The 27,587-nt window shown below is 43.8% G+C and overlaps 2 protein-coding genes across 2 annotated transcripts; one reads left to right on the top strand and one right to left on the bottom strand.

The window, feature by feature from the left end:
* The first annotated feature begins 297 nt into the window (after positions 1-297).
* srebf1 (sterol regulatory element binding transcription factor 1) lies at positions 298-15,959 on the top strand. The gene is made up of 19 exons (XM_030790824.1): positions 298-640; positions 2,995-3,537; positions 5,600-5,772; positions 6,166-6,312; positions 6,787-7,005; positions 7,257-7,371; positions 7,477-7,631; positions 7,931-8,138; positions 8,600-8,784; positions 8,969-9,230; positions 9,517-9,683; positions 9,955-10,123; positions 10,359-10,467; positions 10,889-10,998; positions 11,564-11,696; positions 12,120-12,285; positions 12,819-12,998; positions 13,709-13,820; positions 14,248-15,959. The coding sequence occupies exons 1-19, from the start codon at positions 535-537 to the stop codon at positions 14,466-14,468; spliced, it is 3,480 nt and encodes a 1,159-aa protein (XP_030646684.1). The 5' UTR covers positions 298-534; the 3' UTR covers positions 14,469-15,959.
* A 3,858-nt stretch (positions 15,960-19,817) lies between these two features.
* rai1 (retinoic acid induced 1) lies at positions 19,818-26,291 on the bottom strand (the record flags this gene model as incomplete). Its single annotated transcript, XM_030790822.1, has 3 exons — positions 20,508-26,291; positions 20,155-20,248; positions 19,818-19,861 (listed from the first exon to the last, which is right to left on the bottom strand). Coding segments are annotated over exons 1-3 (5,907 nt in total), but the record flags the coding sequence as incomplete, so codon positions are not given.
* Positions 26,292-27,587: the final 1,296 nt, after the last annotated feature.

The raw sequence follows: 27,587 nt of genomic DNA, 5'->3' as shown, positions 1-27,587 counted from the left end.
ACCTCGCATCTAACTTTTTGCTCAATAACGATATGTACATAATACTGGGTAGCTTAATTAAAAATTCATATTTTGCCACATGTAGATAACATAAAGTGGTAAATGTAACACAATTTACCAACTACGAGAGCTACTTTCATTCTGTTAAAAAACAGACCACTTGAACACGCTCGCGTTTGCCAACCCATACTCTCCCCGATTGGTTGCAAAAAGCGTCAATCATTTGCATCACTTTGAGGTTTGCCTTGCGCACTCCGTTAGCATGCTAGTGCACTAACCAAACTCTGTTTAGACAAGTTTTCCTTGTGTGGCAGAATGGAAATAGGAGGCGGCAGGTAGTTGACAGATCAATAACAAAGTTGATTGTCGTCGAGGGTTGTTGAACTTCTTCAATGATATATCAACAAATGTACCTGTATGTTGACTCAGCTGTTAAGTGCAAGAAGCTTTTAATTTACATGGGATAACTTTAGTGTGTCTCGAACCTGATTAACGAACAAGTCGACAAACTAGATTGAGAGCGAGCGAGTGAAAATGAATAATTTGTCTTTTGACGATCCGGCACTGGATAACCTGGATCCAAGCCTGTCTCTAAATGATCCGAGTGATATTGACACAGCGCTGCTGAGCGACATAGATGGTAAGAGAGAAAATGAATACACTTGCTTTACCAATCAAGGGAAAATTGTACAAGTTACAATATCTGAGAGGTGACAAGATTCCAAGTTATATACAACTAACTACACATTTCTTCTTGGCCAGTTACTGTTAGTTTGTCGTTGCTGCCAAGCTGGTGCACGTGCTTATATATCACAGTTATAGTATGCTAATTTTAGCTTACGCTTAAACTGGTAACGTTACTGTGTACACTGGTGGCTTGACTGGGAGCTGAGGTGTCATAGAGGGACCAGCAGTAGTCACAGCTTGGCGGAACTTTTAAACTTCTTTCTCTGCCCATTACGAGTTTACAGACTAAATTCTTAACGTGGACATAGCATTATCTCTTACACATACTGCTCATAGTCTTAAATCTGATGGTCATGTCGCGCCAATTAGGCTAATTTCTAACTGGGCGTACTGAACCATGCTGGTCATGCTTTTTTGCTTCGCTTTTATGAACCTCATGTGGTAAACGCAGAGAGTGGTAGAGATGCATTTAGTTAGCTATGGTCCTTGAAGGGCGTCAAGCTATTTCTTAATTTTCACTTTATATGGATGAACTACTGATGAAACGTTGCGGCCATTGTCTCTCGCAGAAGTTGCCATGACAGGGCCCCGCCCCCTCGAACTTGTTCAAGTGACATCACTTGACTCGAGGTTACTATCGTGCATCGCTCTACGCGGGCTTGCTTAGTGAAACATTTTTTTGTGTGATACATTTAACTGCAAACTGCAAAAGTATAAAACGATTGTGTCAGAGTCATGCAGTCGTTTATTTGAAATAACGTTTACATAATTAAGATTCATGTGAAATCTTCCAGTAAATAAACGAAGGCAATACTTGAGATGTTACAGACGTATTATTGGAATATATTGTATATTTTTGGATGTATTCTTTACATTAAGTGATTGGGTCACATCGCGCTATGAATCGGTTTGACCGAGGGTAACCCCATGATGAATTTGACTACAGTGCCCGATAGTAACCCCAGTCTCTGAATCCTGTTGAAACTACAGACAAGCTCTCCACCCTCTCCATCTAAGAGGCTAGTCCGCATAGCAAGGCGCTTTGGCTTTCTCTCATTGGTCGAGAGCGATCACCTCATACAAAACATTGGTTTACAAATTCCCCGCTGCCTTGTCTGTGGATGGGCATTTAAGATTAATATAGTGTGGATTTAAAACCAAATTAAAATAATTAATTACCTGCATACAGCTGTTTTAGTTAGAAGGCCTCTTCAACACAGAAATGGACTTTCTGTATGCCCCAGTATTCTCAAATGGTACTTGTCTTTAGGAGTGTAATACAGACGTTGATAAACAAGTGATTATCTGATAGCTTTGCAGGCTTTAAACAGAATTTTGGGCAGATTTGCAGCGGAGCATCCTTTTAAAGGGCTCCTTGTAATTAATTAAACGTATTTATACACTCATTATGCAGTTTGTGATGCAGTCAGGTAGATGGCACAAATCTTATTACCACTTATTTTTTACTGAAGGGATCTGTAGCTGTGCAGATTCTCAGTCTTTCGTTTGGACTGTGAGTGTGCCACATAGCTCTTCACGTTCTCATTCAAGACACGTCTTTTCATCTCCCTCATGTGAGGTTTGGGATTATTGTAATGGAGGACAAGTAAACAGATGTGTCTGACCAGCAAGCCCCTCTGTCCTTGCTGGCGACTTGCTGCTCTGAATTTGAGATGCAGTAATGTGACATTCTTACACTGCCAACAGAGTCTTATTCAATTCTATTCGGTACTCTGAGAATTGAATAAATTGGTAGCATTCGCTTCAGCTTTTGTCAGTGGTTTCTGATGAGATACCGAGGAGAATTTCTTATGATTCCTGTAATTTTTTTCACCTTATCTGTAGCTTTGCAGAAGTATTTTTGACTTGTTTGTTTTAGAGGATCGAGGGGTGTACGGAAAAGGAAGTGCAGTGTCATGATGAGTCGTCTTAAATTGAAAATACGTCAGATTGGTTGTGATTTGTAACTTTTTGTTAATGAGCTTTGAACATTTAGTGTAATTTGAATTAATGTGTGACGTCTCTAGTCAAATGTGTTGCAGTTCATGTTAGAGCTGCAGTGTCCTTTCAATTAAAAAAAAAATCATAGTTATACATTTGAAAATGGAGATCAAATGCATTCAATTATTTTATGTCTTTTATTACTGGTTTCCTTGAAAAATGTATCACTGGTATATAAATTTGACTTTGTGATTTAACCTTTTGTTTGCCAAAAACTATAAAATTTGCCCTCCACAAAACTCTTTCTTCACTCAGTGGGCACAGTCAATGCCATTTCTTCACACTTCTTTTGCTCTCCATTCACAGACATGCTCCAGCTCATCAATAACCAGGACATGGAGTTTGGAGGCCTGTTTGACCCCCCTCAGTTTGTTCCTCCAACTCACACTCAGGATCTTCCAGTCCTGGCTCACTCCACCCCTTCTTCATGTTCGCCAACCTCCTCCACCTCCACCTCCCCCACCAAATCTTCTATCCTGAGCAGCAGTCCCCACCTGGATGCCCTGCTGGGCCCCCCCATTACACGCAGTTCCTCTACCCCTGACAAGGTGTTCCACCCCACCACCTTCCAGCAGTCTCCTTTGGCTCAGGCGTCCACGCCCGCAGCATCACGTCAGCAGGGTCCTCCTCTGCAGACAACTCAACCCAAAGCCTCTCAGACCCCCCCATGTGCCCTCCAGCCTTCTGGGCAGCCAGGTCAGAACCATGGTCCTGCTGGGAAGAGCCCAGTGTACAGTCCTGGTCCGCAGGCTCTGTTCGCCTCACCGACACCCCAGCAAACTCAGCAGCAGCAGCAGCAGCAGCAGCAGCAGCCCCTGGCCAGCTACGCCAACCAGAATAATTTCTCACGTGAGTAAAAATGTGTCTTGTGTGCTCTTGTTCCATTTTTTTTTTTAACTTGGCTAAAACACTTGGTTTAACACTTTTCCCTTGAATCAGTGGGGTTTCAGAAATGCCACAGTGGCATCAGGCACTAATGTGGTCCTTGACTCTAAAGGCATTGCACACTCAGCCCTTGGTCATTAAAACCATGATGAGGTAATCCTGAGGGGATCTGACCTGCAACGTTGTTAAACTTGCTATGGCTGTGAGTTAAATGCACAGAAGTGGTAATATTTTGCTTGTTAACGATTTTTAGAACAATAGTCCATTGTTTTTTTCCCTATAGTAAGTGATGGTTTAAGTGATGAGTCTTGGTTTTATGGAGATGTGTAATACAGAATGGTTTTATGATGTTGTGATAAAAGGCGAGCTCAAGTAGCTTTCGACCCTAAATTCTATTAGTGGTGTTCATCCAAATCTGAAAATCTTACACAGCATCGACAGGCTCATGCATGTTTTCCTCCCCAAGAAAGGTTCATATAGTAAGCAGTTACAGTATATTCTCTGCCTGTCCTACCCTTTTTTTGCACCATAAACACTCCCTGTTGGGCTCTAGTTGTTACTACATTGTATTTACTATGTGGCTTCATTCATGTGTGCCGCTGTTAAGGTACTAAAGTGTCTATGCTATATGCTTACTGTGACATACCATAATGAGTCATAGCCATGACATCACCCACTCACCTTTAGTCAAATGATGGGAAGAAGTGGTGATGTCGACAGCATTAAAGTTCACTGTTACAAAAGCAAAGACGGTGGTGTGGGAGGACTCAAAGTCCACACTGATAGTGGGCGGCCCATGTTTAGGTCCACAAACCTACTAACCTTTATTGTAGTCTCTGTCACATTCATGCGATCCAGTCCCCTGCACTGCTATCTTCTTCATACTTTCACTCATTCAGTTGGCTTTTTTATCACAACGATTACGTTAAGCTCATCTTCTGATTAGGCCAAAGAGCATCTTAGTTCAAAGCAATGATAAGTCCAGCAGTGGCTAAGGACCAGAGGAGTTGAAGCTTGATTTTAGTCGCTTAGTATTTAAACACTGAGCTGTCAGTTTCCTGTTTCATCATAATGAGCAGCCAAGTGCACTGGCCTTGTAAAACACAATAGACGAACATTTTGAAAGAGGCAAGAAACCAGCTATGTTAGTACACTGGATTTAATTATTTAATAGCAGAGAAATCAGATATCTTTTTAAAAAGGTTATCTGAAGTATTGAAAGTTTCTTTTTGGTAGACCATAAATAAAGATTTGTGTTGTATGAAGCACCTTATAGCCATACTTTATCAAAGTAAAGATACCTCTCTGGAAAATGCCTCAAGTTAGAATGAAAGAGACCTGTGAGATAACTACTCAAGTAAAGGTTACAGAAGTGTAATGTGTTATATGTGGTTAAAAGTCCAGTCTGCTTTTGTCTTTGTACTGACCATTGGATAGGTGCTGTTTTTTTTATTATTATTATTATTCTTATATTTCTTTTTTTTTTTTTAAGTACTTCAGGGACTACACAAACATCTTAGAGTCCCATTAAAATCATTCAGGTATTGGCAAAATAACTACAACTTTGTCAAATGTATTAATATGATCTAAAGAAGATAGTGCTACTGAGCAGGGCTTAAATGTGGCTGGGCCATACCCATGCCATACATGCAGTATGAGTGGTGACCACAAGGACTCTGATCTAGTCTGTGGGAGGATGGAAATCATCTAGAACGTTCCATTAGTGGAGCGCTGTGTTTGTGCATTTGTTTTTTTCTGCTGATTTAATGTTGTACTATGTAGCGTAAATGTCTGGGGAAGTGTGTCTGAATAAAAGTAAATAAAAGTAGCCGTTTGCTTTTGACAGTGTACTGAGGTAAAAGTGCAAGTTGACAAAAACATTAAATGTTGTGGAAATATTCCCAAACATTCCAAAGTACAGTAATGAGGTGTTTCTGCTTTGTTCTTGTACATTACTGAAAAGGATATATACAGTGTTCTATTGCGTTATTATTTTTTTAAAATTGGTTTTAATGTGTCCTTACAGCTGTCAATCAAGCCAGCTCCCCTCAGCCAATCCCAAGCATGTCGAGCTCTCCTCCGAGTGTGCAGCCAGTGGCCATTCAGGCTCAAGTTCAGGGCCTGTCCACGTCACCACTGTTAGCCACGTCGTCAAGTCCTCCAACACAAACCATCTCTCCTCATGTCCAGCAGGTTCCAGTAAGTTTGTGTGTGTGTGTGTGTGTGTGTGTATCAACCCTAATGTGAAGTAGTGTACAAAAGCCTACATTAGCTTTACATTAGTCTCAAAAACCTTCATCAAAATGTTACGTTTAAGAGACACTCCTAAGGTTTCTGTTTAAATTTAGGTGCTTTCACAGGACAGGCTTTGTTAATCAGTATTTGTGTTTTCCCCATCACTGGTGCTATCGGATGCATTTGTCCTAATGTTATGCACTTTTATGCATCATTATTTGCATTTTTCTATACTGGACCTGTTTTTCACTACCTAAGCTTTCTACTTGTCCTTCCTGGAAGCCTGTTAGCAGCAATGACTTTGATGTATTCCTGGCCACTGAAGGCTCTGATCCCTCTGTTTCTTTTTTGTTGTAGGTATTGCTGCAGCCACAGTTCATTAAGGCTGACTCCCTCCTGCTCACTGCCCTGAAGCCTGATGCATCCATGGTAACCACGGTAGCATCTCCCTGCATTACCTCCTTGGCAACATCCACGGCTCCAGTCCAGAACACCTCTCTGCAGGTACACCCTCTGATTTCCAATGAGCACGTCCCCTCTTTGTCTGTTCCCTCATACAGAGCAGTACAACACATGCATATTCATGTCTCTTTCTCTATGTCTCAAATGTAATGTTTGTCACGCACAGCAATATGGGGATATTATGTTGCCACCAACCATGTATGTTTTAAGGCATGCTCATTCTTGGTTATGAAAGCCCTGCTGATATTTTATTATTCAGTTGTCAGACGGTCTGTTTATATGTATTCTTTGGAAAAAAGATCAAGTAGAAAGTCATGAACTCAGGAAAAAAACAAAAGGAAAAAAACAAAACAAAACATAAATTCATGTTGAACCAGCATAGGGGTTGATGAGGGCTTCAGTATAAATATACTCGAGTTATCATTGATTCTTCTTTTATTTTCACAAAGCTCATGTGTTGCTTTTTTTTTTTTTTTGGTCCTTCCTCTTCACCCCTCTCTTGTCCCCCCCCCTCAGGCTCTGATGAATGGGGGCACCATTTTCACCACAGTCCCGGTTGTGGTAGACACAGAGAAGCTCCCAATAAACCGTATTGCCATCAGCGGAAAACCTGCCGGCCAACCGCAAAAGGGCGAGAAACGCACGGCCCACAACGCCATCGAGAAACGCTACCGATCCTCCATCAACGACAAGATCATCGAGCTCAAAGATCTGGTGGCCGGCACTGAGGCCAAGGTCTGTCTACGGTCCAAATGATTTTCCTCTTCATACAATTCAAACTTCTCTCAATATGTACAACTTTCTTCATTCATTTATTTTGCTTCTTAAAAGTGTTTAAATAGGACAAGCAACTATGAATTGTTGACTTCACAAATATTTGGTCATTATATTCGAGAATAGATATGAAGAATAGACGCAGAATATTTTTTATTGTGCTTGCTGTTGTAAAAGCGCTTATATTGATTGTCTTTCTGTCTGTGACCCAGCTGAATAAATCAGCAGTACTAAGGAAGGCCATCGACTACATCCGCTACCTACAGCAGTGCAATCAGAAACTCAAACAGGAGAACATGGCTCTCAAAATGGCTGCCCAGAAGAACAGTACGTTTTCCGTTGTTTATTTTTTTTATTTTTGCTTCATTTTACAATCCATTTGTTTGTCCCTCAAAGGTAATCTGTCTTTTCGTTCCGTTTTTGTTCTTACAGAGTCTCTGAAGGATCTGGTGGCCATGGAGGTAGATGTGAAGAGCGAGATGCCCACCCCTCCTGCGTCCGACGCTGGCTCACCCTTACCTGGCGGTCCCCTGTCCCACTGCAGCAGTGACTCTGAACCAGACAGCCCTATGGGAGAAGACAGTAAGGTGAGTCCTTTATACTGTGTTTAGATTGTACTTAGAGCAGCCAGACCCTCCTCACTAAAAGGTAGTGTCTATCAGATTGTAAGATTATACATACCTAATGTTGCTAATATACCTCAACTTTATGAGCGCGCACTTTAACACATTTCGTCATAGAAACGCACGAAAAGAACTGGGTGAAAAAATAAGTTTGTGGGGACTATGGCTTCAGCTCACCTCTTCTCTCTCTCTCTCTCTCTCTCTCTCTCTCTCTCGCTCTCCATCTGTCTGTCTGTCTGTCTGTACTGCTCTCTCTTTATTAGCTGCTGGTTCATGCAGACAAGGCCACAGGCAGTGGCAGCGTGGGAATGCTGGACCGCTCTCGCATGGCTCTGTGTGCGTTCACCTTCCTCTTCCTCTCCTTTAACCCACTGGCCTCACTGCTGTGTGGCAGCTGGAGCAGCTCCGGAGCCGCCACCTCCACCGGCCACCCTGGGACTGGCAGGAACATGCTGGGAATGGAGAGTGCAGGTAGGCAGAGTCAGGGTGGATTACTGGATTATGGAAATGTGGTGTGGGATTAATGGGATTAGAATGTGTAAGGTGGTGAGTGGTTTGTGAATTTGTTGGGTAGGGTAAATATATAACATTCCACACATGGGAAGTTTTAGCCTTTTGATTTGATGATTTTCAGAAATGTTGCTCAGTTTTTTTGTTGGTCTCTCTCTTCATTTTCTGGTATTGGCAAACAGTGCGAATGTATTAAGGCCTGCTAGTGCATAAAAATGGCATCAAGAACTAATGAGACAGTAGCATGCAGTAAATATGTATATTTGAAACATTCATCAATAAAGTACTCACATAATTGTGCATATTATTCCTGGACTGGTTTGTTTTAATGTCCACAAAACAGAACTCAAAATAATAATTGTTCATCACTCTTTTATGCTTATCTGTGTGTGTGTGTGTGTGTGTGTGTGTGTGTGTAACAGCGGATTCATGGGGTTGGATGGACTGGATGCTGCCCACCCTGCTGGTGTGGCTGTTGAATGGTGTTCTGGTGGCTGGAGTTTTGATCAGACTGCTGGTTTATGGAGAACCTGTTACCAGACCTCACTCCTGCTCATCTGTTCTGTTCTGGAGGCACCGTAAACAGGCTGACCTGGACCTGGCCAGGGTGAGTCAGAGAGAAACACACACACACACACACACGTTCGCATTCGTAGACAACTGTGATGTGCCACCTGATCAGGTGACCTGATTCCCCCCATGAACAGATAAGAACAAATGATCAGTTTATATTTGAAGTTTCTGAATGACAGAAATGTGTCTCTCTTTCCCCATCCCTCCATCGCATGCAGGGAGATTTTGCTCAGGCGTCTCAGAACCTGTGGACCTGTCTGAAGGCTTTGGGTCGTCCCCTGCCCACCTCTCAGCTGGACCTGACGTGTGCGGCCCTGTGGGCCGGCCTGCGTCTCTGCCTGCAGAGACTGTGGGTGGGGCGCTGGCTGGCGAGCAAGGCCGGAGGACTGAGGTCAGACCGTCCGCTCCAGGACGACGCCCGCAAAAGCAGCCGAGACGCCGCCCTTGTGTACCACCGCCTGCACCAGCTGCACATGACCGGTACAGAGAGACCTTTTTTTTTTTTTTTTTAATGTGATTTTTTTTTTTTAGTTTAGCATTGTAAATTCTAGTGGGTTTTAACTTTGCGTGCTGTGTCTTGTAAAGCTTGGATGGCCGGTGTTGCTAACGTTTTAGAGCCGACTTGGGACGAATTTTTGTAGCAAAATATTGTGTAGCGTCTGAATAGATTAAACCGTTTTGATGCCTTCAGTTCTAAAATAAAGAGGACCATTGAAAGTAGACTATCTGACAATATCTTGTATCTCCTGGATTTGTCTGTCTGTAGGTAAGCTTGGTGGCAGTCATCTCTCTGCTGTGCACATGGCTTTGAGTGCGGTGAATCTGGCGGAATGTGCCGGAGACTGCCTGCCCGTGGCCACGCTCGCTGAGATCTACGTGTCTGCCGCTCTGAGAGTGAAAACCAGTTTGCCCCGTCTGCTCCACTTCACCTCTGTAAGCACCCAGAGATCTCTTATTCTGAATCTCAAAACAGCTTTCTGCTCCGCAGTTTTTTTTTTTTTTAAGTCTGTTATTCGTTTATAAGAGTTACATTTCAGTGCTCAGATTTTCTACACGCTGTAACAGAGTTTTTTTCTTTTCTTTTCTGTTTACTGAAAACTGTGCATTGCAGCGCAATTTATGGGCATGCTTTTTATATGTGCAGGCAGTTTACAGGGTTCTTTCTTTCTTTCTTTCTTTCTTTCTCTCTCTCTCTCTCTCTCAGCGTGTATTCCTTAGCAGTGCTCGTCAGGCCTGTCTCTCTCCCAGTGGCAGTGTTCCTCCTGCCATGCAGTGGCTATGCCATCCTCTGGGCCATCGTTTCTTTGTGGACGGGGACTGGTCTGTACGCAGCATACCCAAGGAGAGTATCTACAGCCAGGCTGGGAACACAGGTCGGCATGACCCCATCTCACCCCGGCCCTCACGTGTAAACTGCGTGAAAGAAATGACTTGACCGTTTCGGATAAACTACTGGCTAGTTGACTAGATGCCATCACTGAGTAAAAATTTTTATGGCCGTTTTATTGTGTTTTTTATGGTTGAAAAGCAATAAAATAGATGATAAAACAAAAAAATTGTTAGAAGATAAGATAAGAGGCTTATTACTCCCCTCCCATCTCTCTCCAGTTGATCCGCTGGCTCAGGTGACTCAGGCGTTCCGAGAGCATCTGCTGGAGAAGGCGCTTTACTGCGTAGCTCAGCCAAGGGGCGAGAAAACAACCAATGAGCATGAGGGGTGAGTCCACCAAACCCCAACTCAGAATTTTTTCTCTGTGCAATAACCGATCCCAAGTGCACCAACACTTCAGGCCTAACTGAAGAACTCCAGCTGCCACCGAGTGATCTCAACTCCCAATTGGAATGTGTCCCAGTCCATTTCTAGAGGCTCTCTTAATTTTGAGACGCTTTAAGCTCTAACACTCCCGATATTACTCTGTAACTGATTCCCACGACCTTGATAAGATGAATCAGGCGTGCTCTCGCTGGGGTAAACACAAAGTAACGTATCCAGGGTGGCTCAGGGAGATGAACTGGAAAACACAGATCTATTCTTATGGTAGCTTAATGTAGTTCCAGTTCCAGCTGTAACTAACGTAAACCTATACCCTGTTTGTCGAACATCCTCTTTATCTGAAATGTATATATGCTTTCTACAGCGAGTACTCGGATGCTCTGGAGTACCTGCAGCTGCTGACCAGTGCTTCAGATGCTGCCGGAGCCACCACTCAGTCCTTCGCCATTGGCTCCAACATGGCCACTGTTACAGGTGAGTGCTGTGAACTAGTCTCTCTTTAGTTCAGTTCTCACTCAGGGCAAGAACCTTGTTTTTTATCAGTAACTCCTAATATTGGAAACACACGAAAGAAATACACAACATACTACTGCAGACTATGTTATGAATTGGAATATGATGAGCCAAATCATTTTTATTAAATCTTGCATATTACCAAAATTAAACATATTTCAAAAGAACTATAAATGAAGGGACACAAAGAAGATTGTGGATTTGTTCTCCTTGGCCATATGTTTACTGTGGTGTACCAGCAGAACTTAAACAGTATCTTTTAAATCAGTGGTTGTTTGAACAATCTGGTTCTACAACTTGACAGTCCTGCTTCACAAATGTCACCACCCCCCTGCACATGACACATTGTTGTGGAGATGGTCACTGTCACCATTCACTGTCTGCTTAGTATGCATTACTGTGAATGGCTTTGTGAGTTGTAGGTTCTCTGTTCAGTGTTTGAGTAGTGATTTCAGATGAGTGTGAGAGTGGTTGTATGCATGTGGGTCCTTCTGTAATGCATGACTTTGTTTGTGACCATCTCCAGGGTGTGACCCCCACTCCAAATGGTGGTCCTCAGTCGTGGTGGTGGTCATCAACTGGCTGCAGGGCGATGACATGGCAGCCGAGAGACTTTACCCAGCAGTAGAGCACCTGCCACGAAGTCTGCAGACAGCAGAGTGAGTATCGTCAGCACACACACGCGCACTCACACACACACACACACACACACACACACAACATCAGCAAAGGACCCCCACGGAAGCTCATTTTTTGTGTGAAGAAATGTGTAGTGCGATGAATTTTCCCCTTAGAATATTTATACGCTTTATGCATATACTTAAACTGTATTTAGAAATATTTGTAGAAATGTTTGTGTGTGTGTGTGTGTGGCTGTAATTCAACATTTCTATTGCAGCATTTTTGCATTTTGCAATTCAACTTGGTCAACTGTGATTTAGATGAAAGTTTGATGTTGAAATGATGTAGAACACTTTAGGAGAGTCCCACAGCGTTTGAGAATTTTTGCATGCCTTAATTCAAAGCGTTGTGCTAGTTCTTTAAAATGTGTGCATACTCACAGCATGTTCTTTGTGTTGCAGGAGCCCCTTGCCCAAAGCTTGCCTGAATGCATTTAAAGCAGTGCGCACTCTGCTGGCCAAACCTGAGAACTGCCAGCTCAGTCTGAGCTACTGTGAGAGAGCCAGCAGCCTGCTCAGAGACAGCCTGAACCTGGGGCCTCACTGTCACAGCAATGTGTTAGACAAGGTAAACACACAGCGCGCGCACACACACACACACACACACACACACACACACCGAGACAAAGATTATGTAAAGTACACCTCCCTGCTCTTACACACAGACAGGGTCCTGCACAAGGTATTTATAGAGCTATGTACAGATGTGCACACACACACACACACACACACACACACACAAATCTGTGTTTGCAGAGCGGGAACTGGTTCCTGACAGATGTCCTGATCTGGCCAGAGCTGTGGTGCATTGTAGTTGCATTGCATGTGCTGAACTCTGTGCAATGTTCCTGCAGTGCAACACAGAGCTTGGCTGCAACGCACTGCCTCTGTAACAAATACACACAACACATACAGACTCACACACACAACATAGTAAGGCACGTGTGCCGTGAAATCCTTGGAATACCATGAGCAGAAGTTGTTTTTTATTCCTGGCACGGATTTAAAATGTGTGTGTTTCTGATCTCTGTCTCTCTCTCTGTCTCTCTCTCTCTCTCTCTCTCTCTCTCTCACTCTGTGACCCTTTATCTCGGCGTGCAGCTGGTGCAGTTGTTGCTGTGTGACTTGTTGTTGGTGACGCGTACGAACGTGTGGCGGGAGCAGCAGAGTGTCTCTCCAGTGGCAGCGCAGCAGGCGTCTCCTCCAGAGCTGCAGGGCTTTCAGCAGGACCTCAGCTCTCTCAGGAGACTGGCCCAGAGCTTCAGACCAGCCATGCGCAGGGTGGGCATCTCACAGAGGCGCACACACTCACTGAAATGCATGCAAATACAACACACACACACACACAGCAGAATTCTGACTAAAGAGGTCAGATGAGAGGTTATGTCAAAGTTCAATTTCATTGCGCTGATTTTTCGTTCTTTAATAGAAATTGATGTTGATGTTGAATTGGGGTTAGAGAGTTCCCAGCTTACAGAGAGGGCATCTGTTAAAATCTGCTTCATGTGCTCAAGTGGTACAATTGAAATAAATTGCCTGTAACTCTTTGTACTAGAGTTCTATTTAATTTTCTGACTTGATTTTCCATGTCCTGAATTTTTGCCTAAGCTGTAGTTGAATCATCGGTTGAACTTTTTCTCCATACTTTTCTCTCTCATACAAATCTACTCCTTTCTTTCTCTGTCTTTCTATTAACAGTAAATAATTTTGAGACATCATTCTGTCCGTGATGTTTGAGACAAAGGCCTGTTTTTAAACGCAGAAGCGTGTTGTTACGTTTAAACCGGGGCTTTGAGAACACGGCTCCTGTGCGGAGCCGTCGGTGCTAAATGCAGTGTGTGGGATTGAGGGAGAGGAAAATGGAGAGAGAGTGAGAGAGACGTGTCAGGGGCGGCGAAGGCAGGATTAGTCAGAGTGGAAACAGCGTGTTTGCTAGCCCCTTAATCTCCCCCCCCACCCCCCGCCCTGTCTCTCTTTCTCTCTCTCTGCAGCTGTTTCTGCATGAAGCCACAGCCAGGTTGATGGCAGGAGCTAGTCCCACACGTACACACCAGCTACTGGACCGCAGCCTGAGACGCCGCGCCACACCCGGAGGCAAAACAGGTGAGAGCCTCGCGTGTGTGTGTATGTGTGTGTGTGTGTGTCTGCGTGTGTGTTCGGAAGAGTTATCAGAAGCCGCGATGAGTCGTAATTACTGTCTGTTCAGTGCCTGGTGTGTGATCTTCACGCTTCATGTATGTGTTAGTGTGCGCATGTCTCTGACGAGCAGCTCCATTTGTTTGTGTTCATCTCCTTGTCTGTGAATCTAACACATGGGGTGGGGACGTGTGTGTGTGTGTGTGTGTGTGTGTGTGTGTGTGTGTGTGTGTGTGTGTGCGTGCGCAAGTGCACCAGAAGCTTCTCTACAGCTTTTGAGTGTGTTCATCACCAGTCTGTGAAATTCACATGTTGTTTTTGTGTGTGTGCGTGTGCGCGCGTGTGCGTGTGTGTGTGTGTGTGTGTGTGTGTGTGTCTGTGTGTGCTTGCGCAGAAGAGTGTGAGACGAGGCCGGGACAGCGTGAGCAGGCGGAAGCTGTGATGTTGGCTTGTCGTTACCTTCCCCCATCCTTCCTGTCGGCCCCGGGCCAGCGAGTGGGTATGCTGGCTGATGCAGCCCGCACACTGGAGAAACTGGGAGACAAACGCACTCTCCACGACTGCCAGCAGATGATCATCAAACTTGGCAGCGGCACAACTGTCACCTCCACCTAGTGTCAGCACCAGCCCCTGCACACAAACACACGCACACACCCACACACACCTCACAGCTCATACACATTTTCACCTCCTCATAATACACCCACTCCTCCCCCCAGGCTCCAAAGGAAAATTCACAACTCCCCGTTTCCTTCAGCTGGCAGAAAAGGCTTTGGCCAATGTCATCAGAGAGATTAGCCTGTAGACTGTTAGTGGATCGATTCTCTCATTTCAGCTCTGTCCCTCGTTCCTGTGAAACAGAGGTCTAAAAGTGTCTCCCCACTGCATTCAACTTGCCAATACACACAAAACCCAGATGTCCCTCTGACTCTCCTCTGCAAACAAAAGTGTTTTTAATTCCTTTTTTTGATATAAAATATATTATTTAACTTATTTATAGTCCCCTTTAAAAAAACAAACAAACTGATTTCTTACCGTCTTTGTGAGATGCACAGACAGGGCCAGCTGTGGCCACTGGGTGGAGTTTTGACAGGCTGTTATAACCTGAACTGGAAATGTGTGGTGGCTGACTTGCTGGGTGGTTGAACTGGGCACGCATTTTAAGACCCCCCCCCCCCTTTTTTTTTACATTTTGTGATTTGGTTATATTTGAATGGGCGAAGTGAAGTATTCATTGGAGGAACTGGTCTCATTTTGAGATTAGCTAGGTCCTCCTCTATTATATCACGTTGTACAGTTGGGGTCTTACCTGCACGACCTGAAGCAGGGATGAATTTTACATATAATAACATATATATATGAGGCTTTAGTGGGTTCACTTTCATAAAGTATTTTCCTTGTATATATATATATTACATGTATTTATAATTTGTCTATTAAGATTTGGGCATCAATGTTTTGTATTAGCAGAGGTTTCTTTTTCTTTTCTTTTTTTTTTTCTTTTGAGAGGAAAACCCTGCATAAAAAAACCTTCAATATAGAGATTATGGCAGTCATCAGAGAAAGAATCACCTAAAAGGCACTATATCCAATTGCACTACTGAGTGAGATGCGGGCTACCTATTTATCTTGAGAGAATGTAGCCTCTTCCTCTTGCTATTGAACCTTCCATTTCAGGGAGCCCCAAAAACACAAATGGGGGTCTTTTATTTTGTAAAGCTTAGTTTAGGGCCTATGGTAACAAAATCGGACCTTAGCAGCAGCCACCCTCACATATCTTAATTGTTCTATCCAAAGAGGCCTAAGTGTTTTCAAAACAAGATAGGAGTGTGGCCCAGTAGTTCTCCGAAAGTGAGGATACATTTTTCAACCACCGTATTGTGTTTAAGGACGCCCAATCATCAGGTAGTTTTGTTTTCACAGACATTGCATTTGTTATATAAGAGACACAAAACCATTTCTATACATGATTAACCAGTTTTTAGCGCGCATAATTGAAGTCTACCAGAGAAAATGTCTTTAAACTGAAAGTTTGTCTTTTTGTCTTCTGTTTTGCTCTGTGATTATTCTTGAGAATGTAAATAAAAGCCTTTTTGTAACGAAAAACTTAGAACGGCTTGATTCTGATTCGCAGATTCTGCACAACTTTTGTATTTTTCATTTATGAAAGTGATGAGATGACATTCTAAAATGTTTTTAAAAATACATTAGTGATACATAGGTTTGAATCACACAGGCCAGTGGTTTAATGGCATAGCATTTGTTGCTATAGTTGTTTGTGGTGCGTGTATTTTTTAAACTTATTTTTTAAATCTTTTAGTAGATACAGTATTAGAGCCTCAGCATTCAAAGCATTCTAGCAATGTACAACTTCTAGCAGATTATATGCTGACATAGCAGTGTCATATTGTACCTCAGTTGGTCACATTTTATATTGCTGTTTAAATCGCATAGGACTAAACACCCTATTTAAACATAATAAATGACTATAGTAACTACACAGTTATTTGTTTACATTAGGTCCTGGCATCATTTGAGACCTTTGTTGTTCTAACAGGTAATAATTGCATAATATCAGCTTAATAGCTGTAGTATTACCAGCTTTTTTATTTTGCGATAAGGAGTCATAAGGAAAATAAACATTGTGTTTGTATGTCTCAATGGCAAGGACAGCTGGTGATGGTAACATATCCAGTATATTTCATATTAGCATTACAAAAACATTCCCAAACAGCTCTAAAACAATGAAACACTGCAATTATCATTTGAGCAATGTAAAACAAATACAATTAAAAAAAAGTCATTTTAATTCATTATTTTTAATAACATTTTATAGGCAATAACATATTCATTTTATAGAAAATAAACATCTCTAAGAAATACTATACACAATTATAATAGTACATCACATCTTACATTTAAACAGCATCAAATACTTATGTACACAATTACTTAGAATTAAGAATTAAAAGAACAGTGGTGTGTGATAGCTCCACTGGCTTACTGCTCCGTGTTGACTCTTTTATGAATTATATGATAAGATGTAGCAAGTTGAATGCAGTGAGCAGCCTATATTAGCATGGCGTTGGTCACATACAGAAATGAAAATGATATATGTTATGTACTTTTTTTTTTCTTTTTTTTTTTGATTCAGTGATCTCTGTGATACAAGAACAGCCTTAGTCAAAGAGATGAATGGAGAACCGTAAAGTCGTGACTGTGTCAAATGGAAACAAATGAATTGTGACTGGGGATCTGTACACACATATCTGGACTGATTCAAGGAGCTTTGTGAACAGAAGAGCTGGACACCGATGGAGTTTTGTTGGTGTGTTTGTAAATGCACATCAAAGTACATCTTGGAAGAGCATTATATTAAAATAATATATATATATTTTAATATTAGAATATTCAGACCTGTAAAGCACACCATTTACATTTTTAACACCTAAGCTTACATTGAAATACATCCAGTGGGTGCTTGATGCATGACATCTCAAATCTGAATGCGCTTCAACAACACACTGATGTGACGTCTATACCAGTCTGTGAGCAATGGGTTAGCCAGCAAAAAGGCAACAGGCCAGATTGCTGTCTCCAGGTGTCCAAAACTGATAACAACCATTCCAAAGAACGAGAATGTCATTTTTCTTATTCACAAGTGCCAGTCTCCCTTTTGTTTTGTGCAAGTGATGAAATACTCGCAGAGTCAGTTGAGGAGATGGCTGTGTCTTCACTGGGATGCTGAACGCGATGGCAGCTGTTTCTCTGAGATCCTGGGTCAGTATTGCTACAGTACCTTTGTGCTTCAGAGAAACCCCAGTACGTGTTGGGGTTTTTACCGTGGTCCTTGGTGACCTGCGGTGCAAAAACAGGCCGATGGATGTCCTTGTTCCACGCCGTAGGTGACACTGACCGGGCTGAGCGATTCCTTTCCTTTTTATATTACAAAGCCTGAAAGATAAGGTATCCAGAGACACGGGTGTTTATTACTACACTGTAACCCAAGCCATGATCACTAGCTAACACAAAGTGAAAACACTAATCGCACAGATAGAAGTCATCCCCACAACAGTTGTTTTTACGAGTGCTGCATTAGCCTACTTATGCAGGTACAGAACTGCAGTGTGTGTGTTTGTGTAACAGAGAGAAAGAGAGAGATAGATGGAAATAGGGACAGATAGATAGAAGTAGGGAGAGAGAGAGAGAGAGAGAGAGAGAGAGGAAGGCTCTGCATCAGCAGCAATGTGGCATGGGTTCTTTAATTGCCTGTACTGGAAGGAACTGGCCACTGTGTTGGGATGAAAGCTGCAGTGTGCAAGGTGCTGCATCTGGCCAGCAGAGTGGCTCTGCTGACAGACACAGCAGGGCTGCTTCCTAATTGGTCTGGTGTGGAGCTTTTTCTGATTTTGTCCTTCTTTCTTTCTTTCTTTCTTTCTTTCTTTCTTTCTTTCTTTCTTTCTTTCTTTCTTTCTGTCTTTCTGTCTTTCTTTCTAAATTCTTTACAGTCTCTGGTTTTGGTTCTCCCTATTGTACTGAGCTCTCATCTACTCAGTTGCCCCAGCTAACTTTCAGCACCTCCTTCCTTCTGAATCTCTCCATGATGTAACGGCTCCCTTTGTTCCTACACAAGCATGGAGGATGGATAAACATCCTCTTGTTCTGCCTGCTGCCCCCTTGGCACAACCTAAAGCAGTGGCTGTAAGAAACAGCACTGCTCTCATGCTCTCTCGCCACGTGAGCTGAACAAAAACCTCAACACAGTGTAGAGGAGGAGGGTGAGGAACATATTTCCTGGGAGACCTGCATGGGGGTGGTATCCCTACTGTTCTCTTTCATTAAGATAGCAAATTGGCATAGCCGAGACCCAAAGCCCTTAGATCCATGAGTCGATGTGTGCTTGGCTTGACGTGAACCCTTGTTCTCTCTTTTTCTCTCTCTCTCTCTCTCTCTCTCTCTTTCGCTTGACGTGGGAGGAGAGAAGAGAAGTGAAAGGAGGGAACGGCAGGGGGAGCTGGGTGGGGTGTTTTGATCTGCGGCCAGGTTTCTCTCCCTCTGCTAGTGAGTGGAGGAAGGAAGCCTGCTGCTGCTGATCCAATACTCTGCTGCACTCTACTCAATGTCAGCAGCACACTTAAACTCTAAACTTCCACCCTCACTGCAGTGCTCACTGGTGACCAGTAGATGGCGTAAGCTAGAAATACTGCTTGTAAAGCTTGCAACAGTCATAATTGCTGGGTCAAATTAAAAGGTTGTGCAACATATGCAGTATGTTTTGCATGCTAAAGTGGCACTTTCCAGCTTTGTTACTATTGTGACATGGTCATGGGAAGGAGTGATATTTTTCACAAGGATATTTTGGTATAGAGAAAAATATGAGGTATAATTTTCATATTATGGAGTGATATTTAGTACACTAAGGCAGCATAGTGTTTTCTGGGTTCTTTTTAGGTTGTTTTGTAGAGTCTCTATGTCTTCTTGTTTTCTATTTCTGTAGAATTCTCCATGTCCCCTTGCACAGCAGCAGTTGGAGATAGCAAATCCAATCAAATTCACCTACACTCTGGCATTAAAGATTAGTGACTCTGTGCTAACATGACAGGAGAACTAGTAATCAATTGCTAAGATAAATAGGAGAGGAGGTATTAGCTGAACCGTTGCCATATCACTTATAAAAGGTTGTGCCGTCTTGTATTTTTAAAAGCACACCTTCATTTAATAAGGATAAGCAAAATGTTCCAGCAAGGACAGATGAAGACCATTACGTAACAGGGATGCATCGGAGCCTTCTTTTGTGTGTGTGTGTGTGTGTGTGTGTGTGTGTGTGTGTGTGTGTGTGTGTGCGTGCGTGCGTGCGTGCGTGCGTGTGTGCGCATGCCTGTGTGTGTGTGTGTGTGTGTGTGTGTGTGTGTGGGGGGGGGGGGGGGGGGGGGGGGGGTGGTAAATTCACTCACTCACCTTGTGTTTTGGACATTTTACTGAAAAGCTGTCCTCCTCAAACATGCAACCTGTTATAAGATAAAACAGAGAGAAGCCGATTGAGAGAAGGAGTGAGTGAGGGAGGCAGAAAGAGCAAGAGAGACTATGACCAGACTTGGCAGACCCATATAGATTATGATCATTGTGCTGTTGACAACATTACATTATGTTAGGTGGATATATATCATATATGCTTACACACCAAGCTGATGTCCCAAATACAGCTTAACACATGAATTGAGCCACAGGGATTATGGTTAATATTGTGTATACACCCACACAACACTCCTCCCACTCACACTTTAAGTGTAGGGACTCTTACCTATTTCTTTGGCGCAGACAAAGTGATATTTCTGAGTGCAGCTTTTCCAGCAGCAGCTGATTGACGCACCCACACTCTGGCACTTAGAGCATTTCTGTGGGGAGACAGAGAGCCCTGAAACAGTTCTTATAAATTGGTAGATTTCACAAACAGCATACATCAATCAGGGGTCCATTACTGATAATTGATACCTGCTACTATGTCAGCACATGTTATGTACAAACCATCACATTAAAATTTTGTCACAACGATGGTAATATAGATAACCTGACAGACATTTTATACAGCTGTTGACATTATTTACATATGGAAAACTTAAACATCGTTGTATCTAAAGTTGGTGATATACTTACCATTTCATTAGCAGCTTGTGCAGCTTCCATGAGCCCATAAAGTTTGCCAGCAACCAGGATTACACCATTCGTCCAGATAACACAAGCCTCATGTGCCCAGTGCTCCTTCGTTTCTGCCTTCAGCCTTAGTCTCTGCAGAGCTTCACCACATCCCTCCATACCACCAGGGGTAGCTGCCCCTCCAGCTCTTCCTTGCAACAACTGCAGCCTTTTAAGCCTTACTCGGAAGCTGGGACGAATCCTGATCTGCTCCCTAAATGCCCTTCTCCCTTTTCTCAGATGCCCTTGAAGATCTCTACTTGTCTTTTCCTGATATGAGTCCTTTTCCCCTTCACCTCTCAAAGTGGTGGTCAGCTCTGTTCTGCAGCTCATTGTCCCCTCTTTGTCTTCCCTGAAAGATTCTCCATGTATTGTGGACAATGTTTTCCGTGGTACACAGTCTTCAGGGTAATAAGGTCCACACAAGTCTCCCAGCTCCCTGTAATTTGCTGGCTTTCCACACAGGCAGCATAATAGACACCTGTCAATTAAGCTTTTGTTAACTAAGGGCCCCTGGAGCATCACCGAGCAGTTTGGTATTGCCTTGGCAACCGTGACTGGATTTTTAATTTTGGTGAAGCTCTTTTTTCTAGCCTGGATAAGCAGCTGTTCTTCCTCAGGCCTGTTTACGATAGTACAAAGGGAGGCGAATTCTCTGGAACTGTCAATGCGTACATACGGGGTAAAAAACCATTTGCTTTCATATTTGTGCTGCTGATTTAAGTCTTGTTTCAAACTGTCCTCTGTCTGTTTCTCCTCTACTGTTGGAGAACTTTCCTTTCTGCACTTTGTCTTAAGTCTGGGTCCCTTTATTGTGATAACATTAGGATTCTGCCTGATCCTCTTTTTGAGTCCAGGCTTTTTGACCTTTAAGTCATCTTTAGTGGCGTATACAGCGAAACTGTCTTCCTCTTTCTTTTTGAGTGATGGACGCCTTCCTCTTTTGGGTTTGTTGAGCAGAATACACATCTCTGTGGGAGCCTGCTCACCCTCTCTCTGCTCTTCTGTATTGGGTAACACAGAGGAGGATGGAAGTAAAGGTGGGAATGTGGTCTTTGTTTGGACTGTTTCCTGTGGCTCCCCAGTGGGTATACTTTCTGTCACCATGACGCCTTTCCTTCTCTTTCTCCTTTGCTTTAGATGCATCTCATGGTTGTTTTTGATGGCTCGCTGTTTGGCCAGCCTTGGTGAATTGATAATCAGGCTCCCAGCCTCCAGGGTAACATCTGGTGTGTCTGCACTCTCTACAGTGGCCCACTTCCTTCTCTTCTTCCTGGGGGTCTTGACGCACATTGTGTCTTGACTCCCCTCTGTAATCATTGTGCCTTGACCTTCCTCCGGTATTACCTCCAGGGTGTTTACTGTCTCCCTCTGCTCTGAAACCTGTGGCACAAACTTTGATGTTGAGTCTTCTAGCACTGTATCGAGTTGAGGGGTTGGAGCTTGTTTTTTGGACCCTGGGGATGTGATTTTCTGAACCATTGCCTCATATTTCAAACCTCTGCCTTTTCGGGGAGGCAGGTACTTTGTTTTAGTGGGACACTGAGGAGGTGCACAAGGCATATCACTGATGTCGTTGGCAGGAGGATCATCTTTGGTCAAGTCGTTGTTTACAGCTGGCTTTGCCTGTTGTCCTCGCTTTCGTCTCCCCCTGGGACCTCGGACTCCCACAACTGTTTTTGTTGATGGCTGCTGATTTTCTGTTTGTTTTGCTTTGACACCTCTCTTTTTCTTGACAGGTTCTTGAGACTGCAAACTCGATTTTCTTTTCACAGAAATTACAGTATTCTCATCAGGTCCTGTTAGGGAATCCAAATAGGCTCCCTCTTGGCTAGTGGTGTTTATGATTGGTGTGGGATTCTCATACGTCTTCTCTAAATCGACTCTCTGCATCTCTGTATCATTGGGTTTACTTTGGGGAAGATCTGTTGATGTTTCACTCTCTTTTTCTTTGTATTTTGTTATGTTTTCAAGAGCATGTTTGCGAGATCTCAGGACCATGGGCTTTTGGTCTTTCATCTGAGATTTTACATCCACTGTAGTGGTCTCCATGGTAGTTCCCAGAGTGTTATCTGCAGGGATCACCAAAGTGTTGCTCAAAATGGTAGTATCTGAAGTACTACCTAAATTTGTTTCAACAATGGTGGTGTCTCTGTTTTCATCTTGTTTCTTACTTTCACTCATGGTCTTACTTGCATTAACACGGTTTGTAACAGTCTGTATTTGGCCTTCTTGTTTCATCACCTTGACCTTAGAAGTGAGGCCTCTTGGACGGCCAGGGCCCTTTGGGGTCGCTACCTCAATAGGCTTTGGACCAGGCTTCGGACCAGGCTTTGGACCAGGTTTACTACCAGGCTTTGGACCTGGTTTTAGAACTGGCTTTACTCCAGGCTTTGATCCAGATTTTGGCCCAGGTTTCACTCCAGGCTTTGGACCAGGTTTTAGACCAGGTTTTGGCCCAGGCTTTGGGCCTGGTTTGGGACTAGGCTTTAGACCAGGCTTTGGACCAGGTTTAGTACCAGGTTTTGGACCTGGTTTTGAACCTGGCTTTGGACCAGGCTTTGAACCTGGTTTTGGACCTGGTTTCCTTTTCTCAGGGGGGCAAACCTTTGGGCCACCTTGTGAGCTAATAGATCGTGTACACATCCGAGAAGGTAGGATATCAGCCAAAAGTTTCGGTGTTTGACTGCTTATATCTTGGTGTGTAGTCCCCATCTGACTGTTAAAAAGGGCACTTTTGCTGATAAGCAAGTTGGGCTTTTGGGGAGAGGGTGGCGCCCCATCGGCTTCTACATTTGAATGTCTCCTGATTCCTACACTTGCATGCATTAGCCGTCTCCTGCCCCGTGTATGCTTTCGGCCAAAAGGTCGTGGATATGCAGAAGGGACCTCAGGCTCAGGCTTAGCTAATGGCGTCACTGCACTGGGGCAGCTTATCCCTGGCTCTATGTCCTCATCGCCTTTCTGTGGGGAGGGTGGAGTATTAGCCCAGGATGGTGCTGAATGCAATATTGACTTGCCTGGCAGCTGAGGAGAGTCTGGCTCCAGCACCTTTGCATCACTCCGATCGATGTGATCCCTTGCCTGGGCCTGAGGTGTTGTTTTTTCATTGAGAGCTGAGAGGCCTGTCTTTACAGAGTGAGACTGAGGTGCAATGTCACATAAGGCTGGCCTCCTTTTGCTGTTCTTGAGGGTCGTATCCTGGGCAGCAGTCTCTGTACTTTCTGTGTTGACCAATGACTCGCCTTCCCTCTCCACTGTCCTACTGCAGACTTCAGCAGAGGGCTCCTGTGGTATAGTTCTATTATTAATGACCTCTTCAGAAGGTGTCAGACTCTCCTTCCTCTCTCTAACTTCAGTGACCTGATGAGAGAGGACAGACTGGTGCTCCTCAAAGGTGCCCCTCTGTCGCTCTGTGGCTGAAAGTCTCTCTTCTGAAGTCTCACTTTGAGGGGTGAAATGCGCCATCTCTGAATTGTCCACTTTTCCAGGTAAATATTGATCTTGCCCAAGGTTGCTTCTTGAAATAGTAAGCGATGTTTTCACAGTGGTCTCAGCATTAGGCTCTGGCTCAGACTTGAAAATTTCAGATTTCATTTCAGAGCGCTCATGTCCCTTGCGGCTAACATCTAAAAGGCTGCAGCTTCTCTCAGCAGTGTCCCCTTCATCTGGATCATATTTATTTTGCAGCCCCTGATATATGTTTTCTTCAGTTTCATAAGAATAGCCTCCACCTGACACAGCTTTATTTATCTTATGAAAAAGGGAGGGGTACTTCTTGTCCTCTGGCCACTTCTGCTGTTTCTCTAGGTCCTCTGCAACCTCTCCTTTGCACTCTTGTCCAACAGATAGATCTCTTTTTCCAGTGTCATCTTCATCAGTCATCCTCTCAGTCCAGGCTGACTCCTCAAAATTCTCCTTCACAGATCCCTCAACCCGCTTTATATCTGGTGGTGAGTTGCTCTCCTGCTTTAAGGGGCTTGAGGCTGTGATGCTTATAGGAGACCTCTCATCTCTGATGTTCCTTATAGAACTGGTGTGGTCTTCCCCGACTTGCGCTCTCTGCACCCTGGGGTCACATCCAAGATCTTCAGAGGCTGCACTCTGCAGACTTCGAACTGAGTCTCCTGACTTGATAGACATGTCATCGGCTGAGTTCATGGAGCAAGTAGATACTGTATCTAGGCTCAACTGTGAGTGAGTTGGGACTTGTGTTGGCCCCTTACCCTGGCCAAAGTAGTAATAGCTTCTCTCCATTTGATCTTCAGTGCTGCTAGAGTATCCTCCCTCTTGAAGCTCAGCTGTCATAGGTCTAGGAGCACTATAGGCTTCAGGAATGTGACCATGTTGGCTGTCAGGACATGAAGAGTCCTCAATACCCCTCAACTGGCCCCTGTAATCCTCTCCTTTTTTTGGATGGTTACGCTTGCTACTTTTTTTGTTAGCCATGAGAGCCTCTGAGAGGAGCAGCTGTTGGACATTGTTAGAGATGCTCTCTACCTGAGATGTCAGGGCATTGAGGCTCCAGAGGCTTGGGTTGGACAGCAGCTTCTCAGAGAAACGATCTTTCATGGAACTTGAGTAGGTCTGAGATTGATGGTTTACACTGGGAGATGAGTGGCTATGCGGAGGCATCAGCATGCCCTGATCTTGGAGACCAGTTGAGGATGAAGCTCCAGGGTTGATGGGAGGCGGAGCATACTGGTATGTCTCAGGGTTTGGCATTAGTGGAGATGGGGTGGAACTATATGAGGGGGACCTGCCCACAGACCTTGCAGGTGAATGACTAGAACTGGGGCTGCAGTTCTGGTAGTACTGCTCAGGAGATCTTACAGAGATATCTGTAATACAGTAGCTCTGCTGGGGCTGACTGTAATGCTGGAATTTCTGAAGGTTTTCCTGTGACCCTTGCATCCCTTGCAGGGAAGTCTGCTGTTCAAATCCAGCTCTTGAAGTTGGCTGTTGGTACCCATAGGTGTTTTGAGGTCTGTAAGCACTCTGTTTTAAGCCACTATGGTTTGCTAATTGCCTTGTGTACTGGGTGTTTGTTGGCATAGCATAACCTTTGTAACCATGGGGCATTGGGTTGCATTTTTCCATGTACGATGATGTTGATGATGAGGATGAAGGGGACTGGGAGTGCTGAGGGAAGTGCAGGTGTCCCTGTGTGTACATCACAGAAGAGGGAGATGCACTTGGTGGGAGGCCTTGCTGATGTTGACTGGTATAAATAGAAGCAGAGGGCTGGGAGGGATGATGGCACTGACTCTGGGAGATTGCCAACATGTTCTGTTCGAGATACTGGGAAGGTCCCCCAGCTCCTTGCTCCAGACGGCCAACCATATCCTGCTCATACTGGGATAACTGAGCAGACTCATCCCATTTCTGTTGCAAGTGGCCCTCACTCATGTACTGAGCTGAGTAACCAGAGCCCATGTGATTACTGTAACCTCCTTGCAAATGCTGTCCTGATACTTTGCTTCCCCGGTATGATTTCTTAGCCTGAGCTGAGCTGTTGCTGTAGCCTGGATAGGTCTGCTGCCCATAACAGTCTTTAGATCCTGCTCCTGCTGTCGGCATCCCTGCAGCAGCAAGGGAGTGTGCCTCGTAGCCCTGTCTGGTCTGGCCGTGATGATGCCTGTAACTCTCAAGGCGTGATAATTCATGGGGTTCCTGCTGGTAGCAGTGCTGGTTGCCATGGAAACCACTCCGCTCTCTGAAGGACTGCATGACTCCAGCTAGGGGGCTCTTTAGAAAAAAAGAAGAAAAAAAGGGGTATGCTTACTGCTTGGCTTTAGCTTTTCATTTTAGAAATCATTCTATTATTCAACAGGATATATCTGGATTAAACTGCTTTTTGCAATGTAAGCAACTGTACCACATTCAGATTCACAGTAGTGCATATGATCAATCCTTTTCTCCATCTGAGACATATAAAATTGAATTTTCTTAAAGCTGATTTGCTCAGTTATTGCAGTGCTTTCTTTAAAGGTGATGACAGATCCCATTGATACATACGTTTTTAAACAACAGTGGTATTAACATTTCATCATTATAAAATATTAAATACCATATAAAAAACATTTTATATTGCACCTTTATTGTATCACTCCAGTCAAGAATTTAAGTTGTCATACCAAGCCACCAAAAATGGAGTGTCCTGATACGACAATTGCATGGCGACATTGGTCTCCTCTAACAGAGCATAAAATCAACCTCTTATCCTCAGGGCTGAGAGACAAGCTCCAGTTTCTCAGTGATGAGTGTCCGTTTAATGGGAGAGAGGCTCTATAAAGGAAATGGTGTCACCTGGAGATGGTACAACGAGGGCTGTTCCATCTTTGCACTCCGATGCTATGGGCCCGTCGGGGGACGGTAGCATGGTCCCATCAGGCGCAGGCATTATTCATCTAACTGAAGCTCTGTCTGAAGTCAGCCAGGCCCCAGAGCTCACTCTCTCTATGTTTCTCTCAAAGAGCTGCACAGCAGTCTCCCAGGAGGCACCGCACCATCTAATAATGGTGCACGTGTGGTGCTGTGCTTGTTTACACAATGACCCAAATAAGACCACATGGGATATGGGCTTAAACACCTTAAAAGATGTACATGTGGAGAGATGTGCAAGTGGTCCATTTTGGATAAAATGACATAAAGTGTGTCTGATCTCTTTTTTACTTGTTAAACATCTGAGAAAATGATATGAATAAATATAGTAGTTATGTGGCAGTCTATCTCTCACAATAGGACTTAATTTCAGAGTACATTTTGTTGAATATATTATATAGTGCACATCAATCAACATGAACTCTCTTGTGAAAATTATTTCAGTTCAAAACAACAACATATTGTTTGAATAATATGCTTTAATAATATGCTCTAATATGAAAGCACTATTGTAATGTAGTTGATAGAGAACTTCGGTGACTTGACCATCAGTTCGCTTATAATCTGGCAGTGATGCTACTGTGTGAGCTTTCTTGTCTTTTAAAAAGCCCAATTAAATTTGAAACTTGGTTTTCATTCAGTTATGGCAATGAAATC

This window comes from Chanos chanos, chromosome 13 (genome assembly GCF_902362185.1).
Source record: "Chanos chanos chromosome 13, fChaCha1.1, whole genome shotgun sequence".
NCBI classification, from domain to species: Eukaryota; Metazoa; Chordata; class Actinopteri; order Gonorynchiformes; family Chanidae; genus Chanos; species Chanos chanos.
The sequence above is the reverse complement of the archived record's forward strand: the minus strand, read 5'-3'. Positions and strand labels throughout refer to the sequence as shown.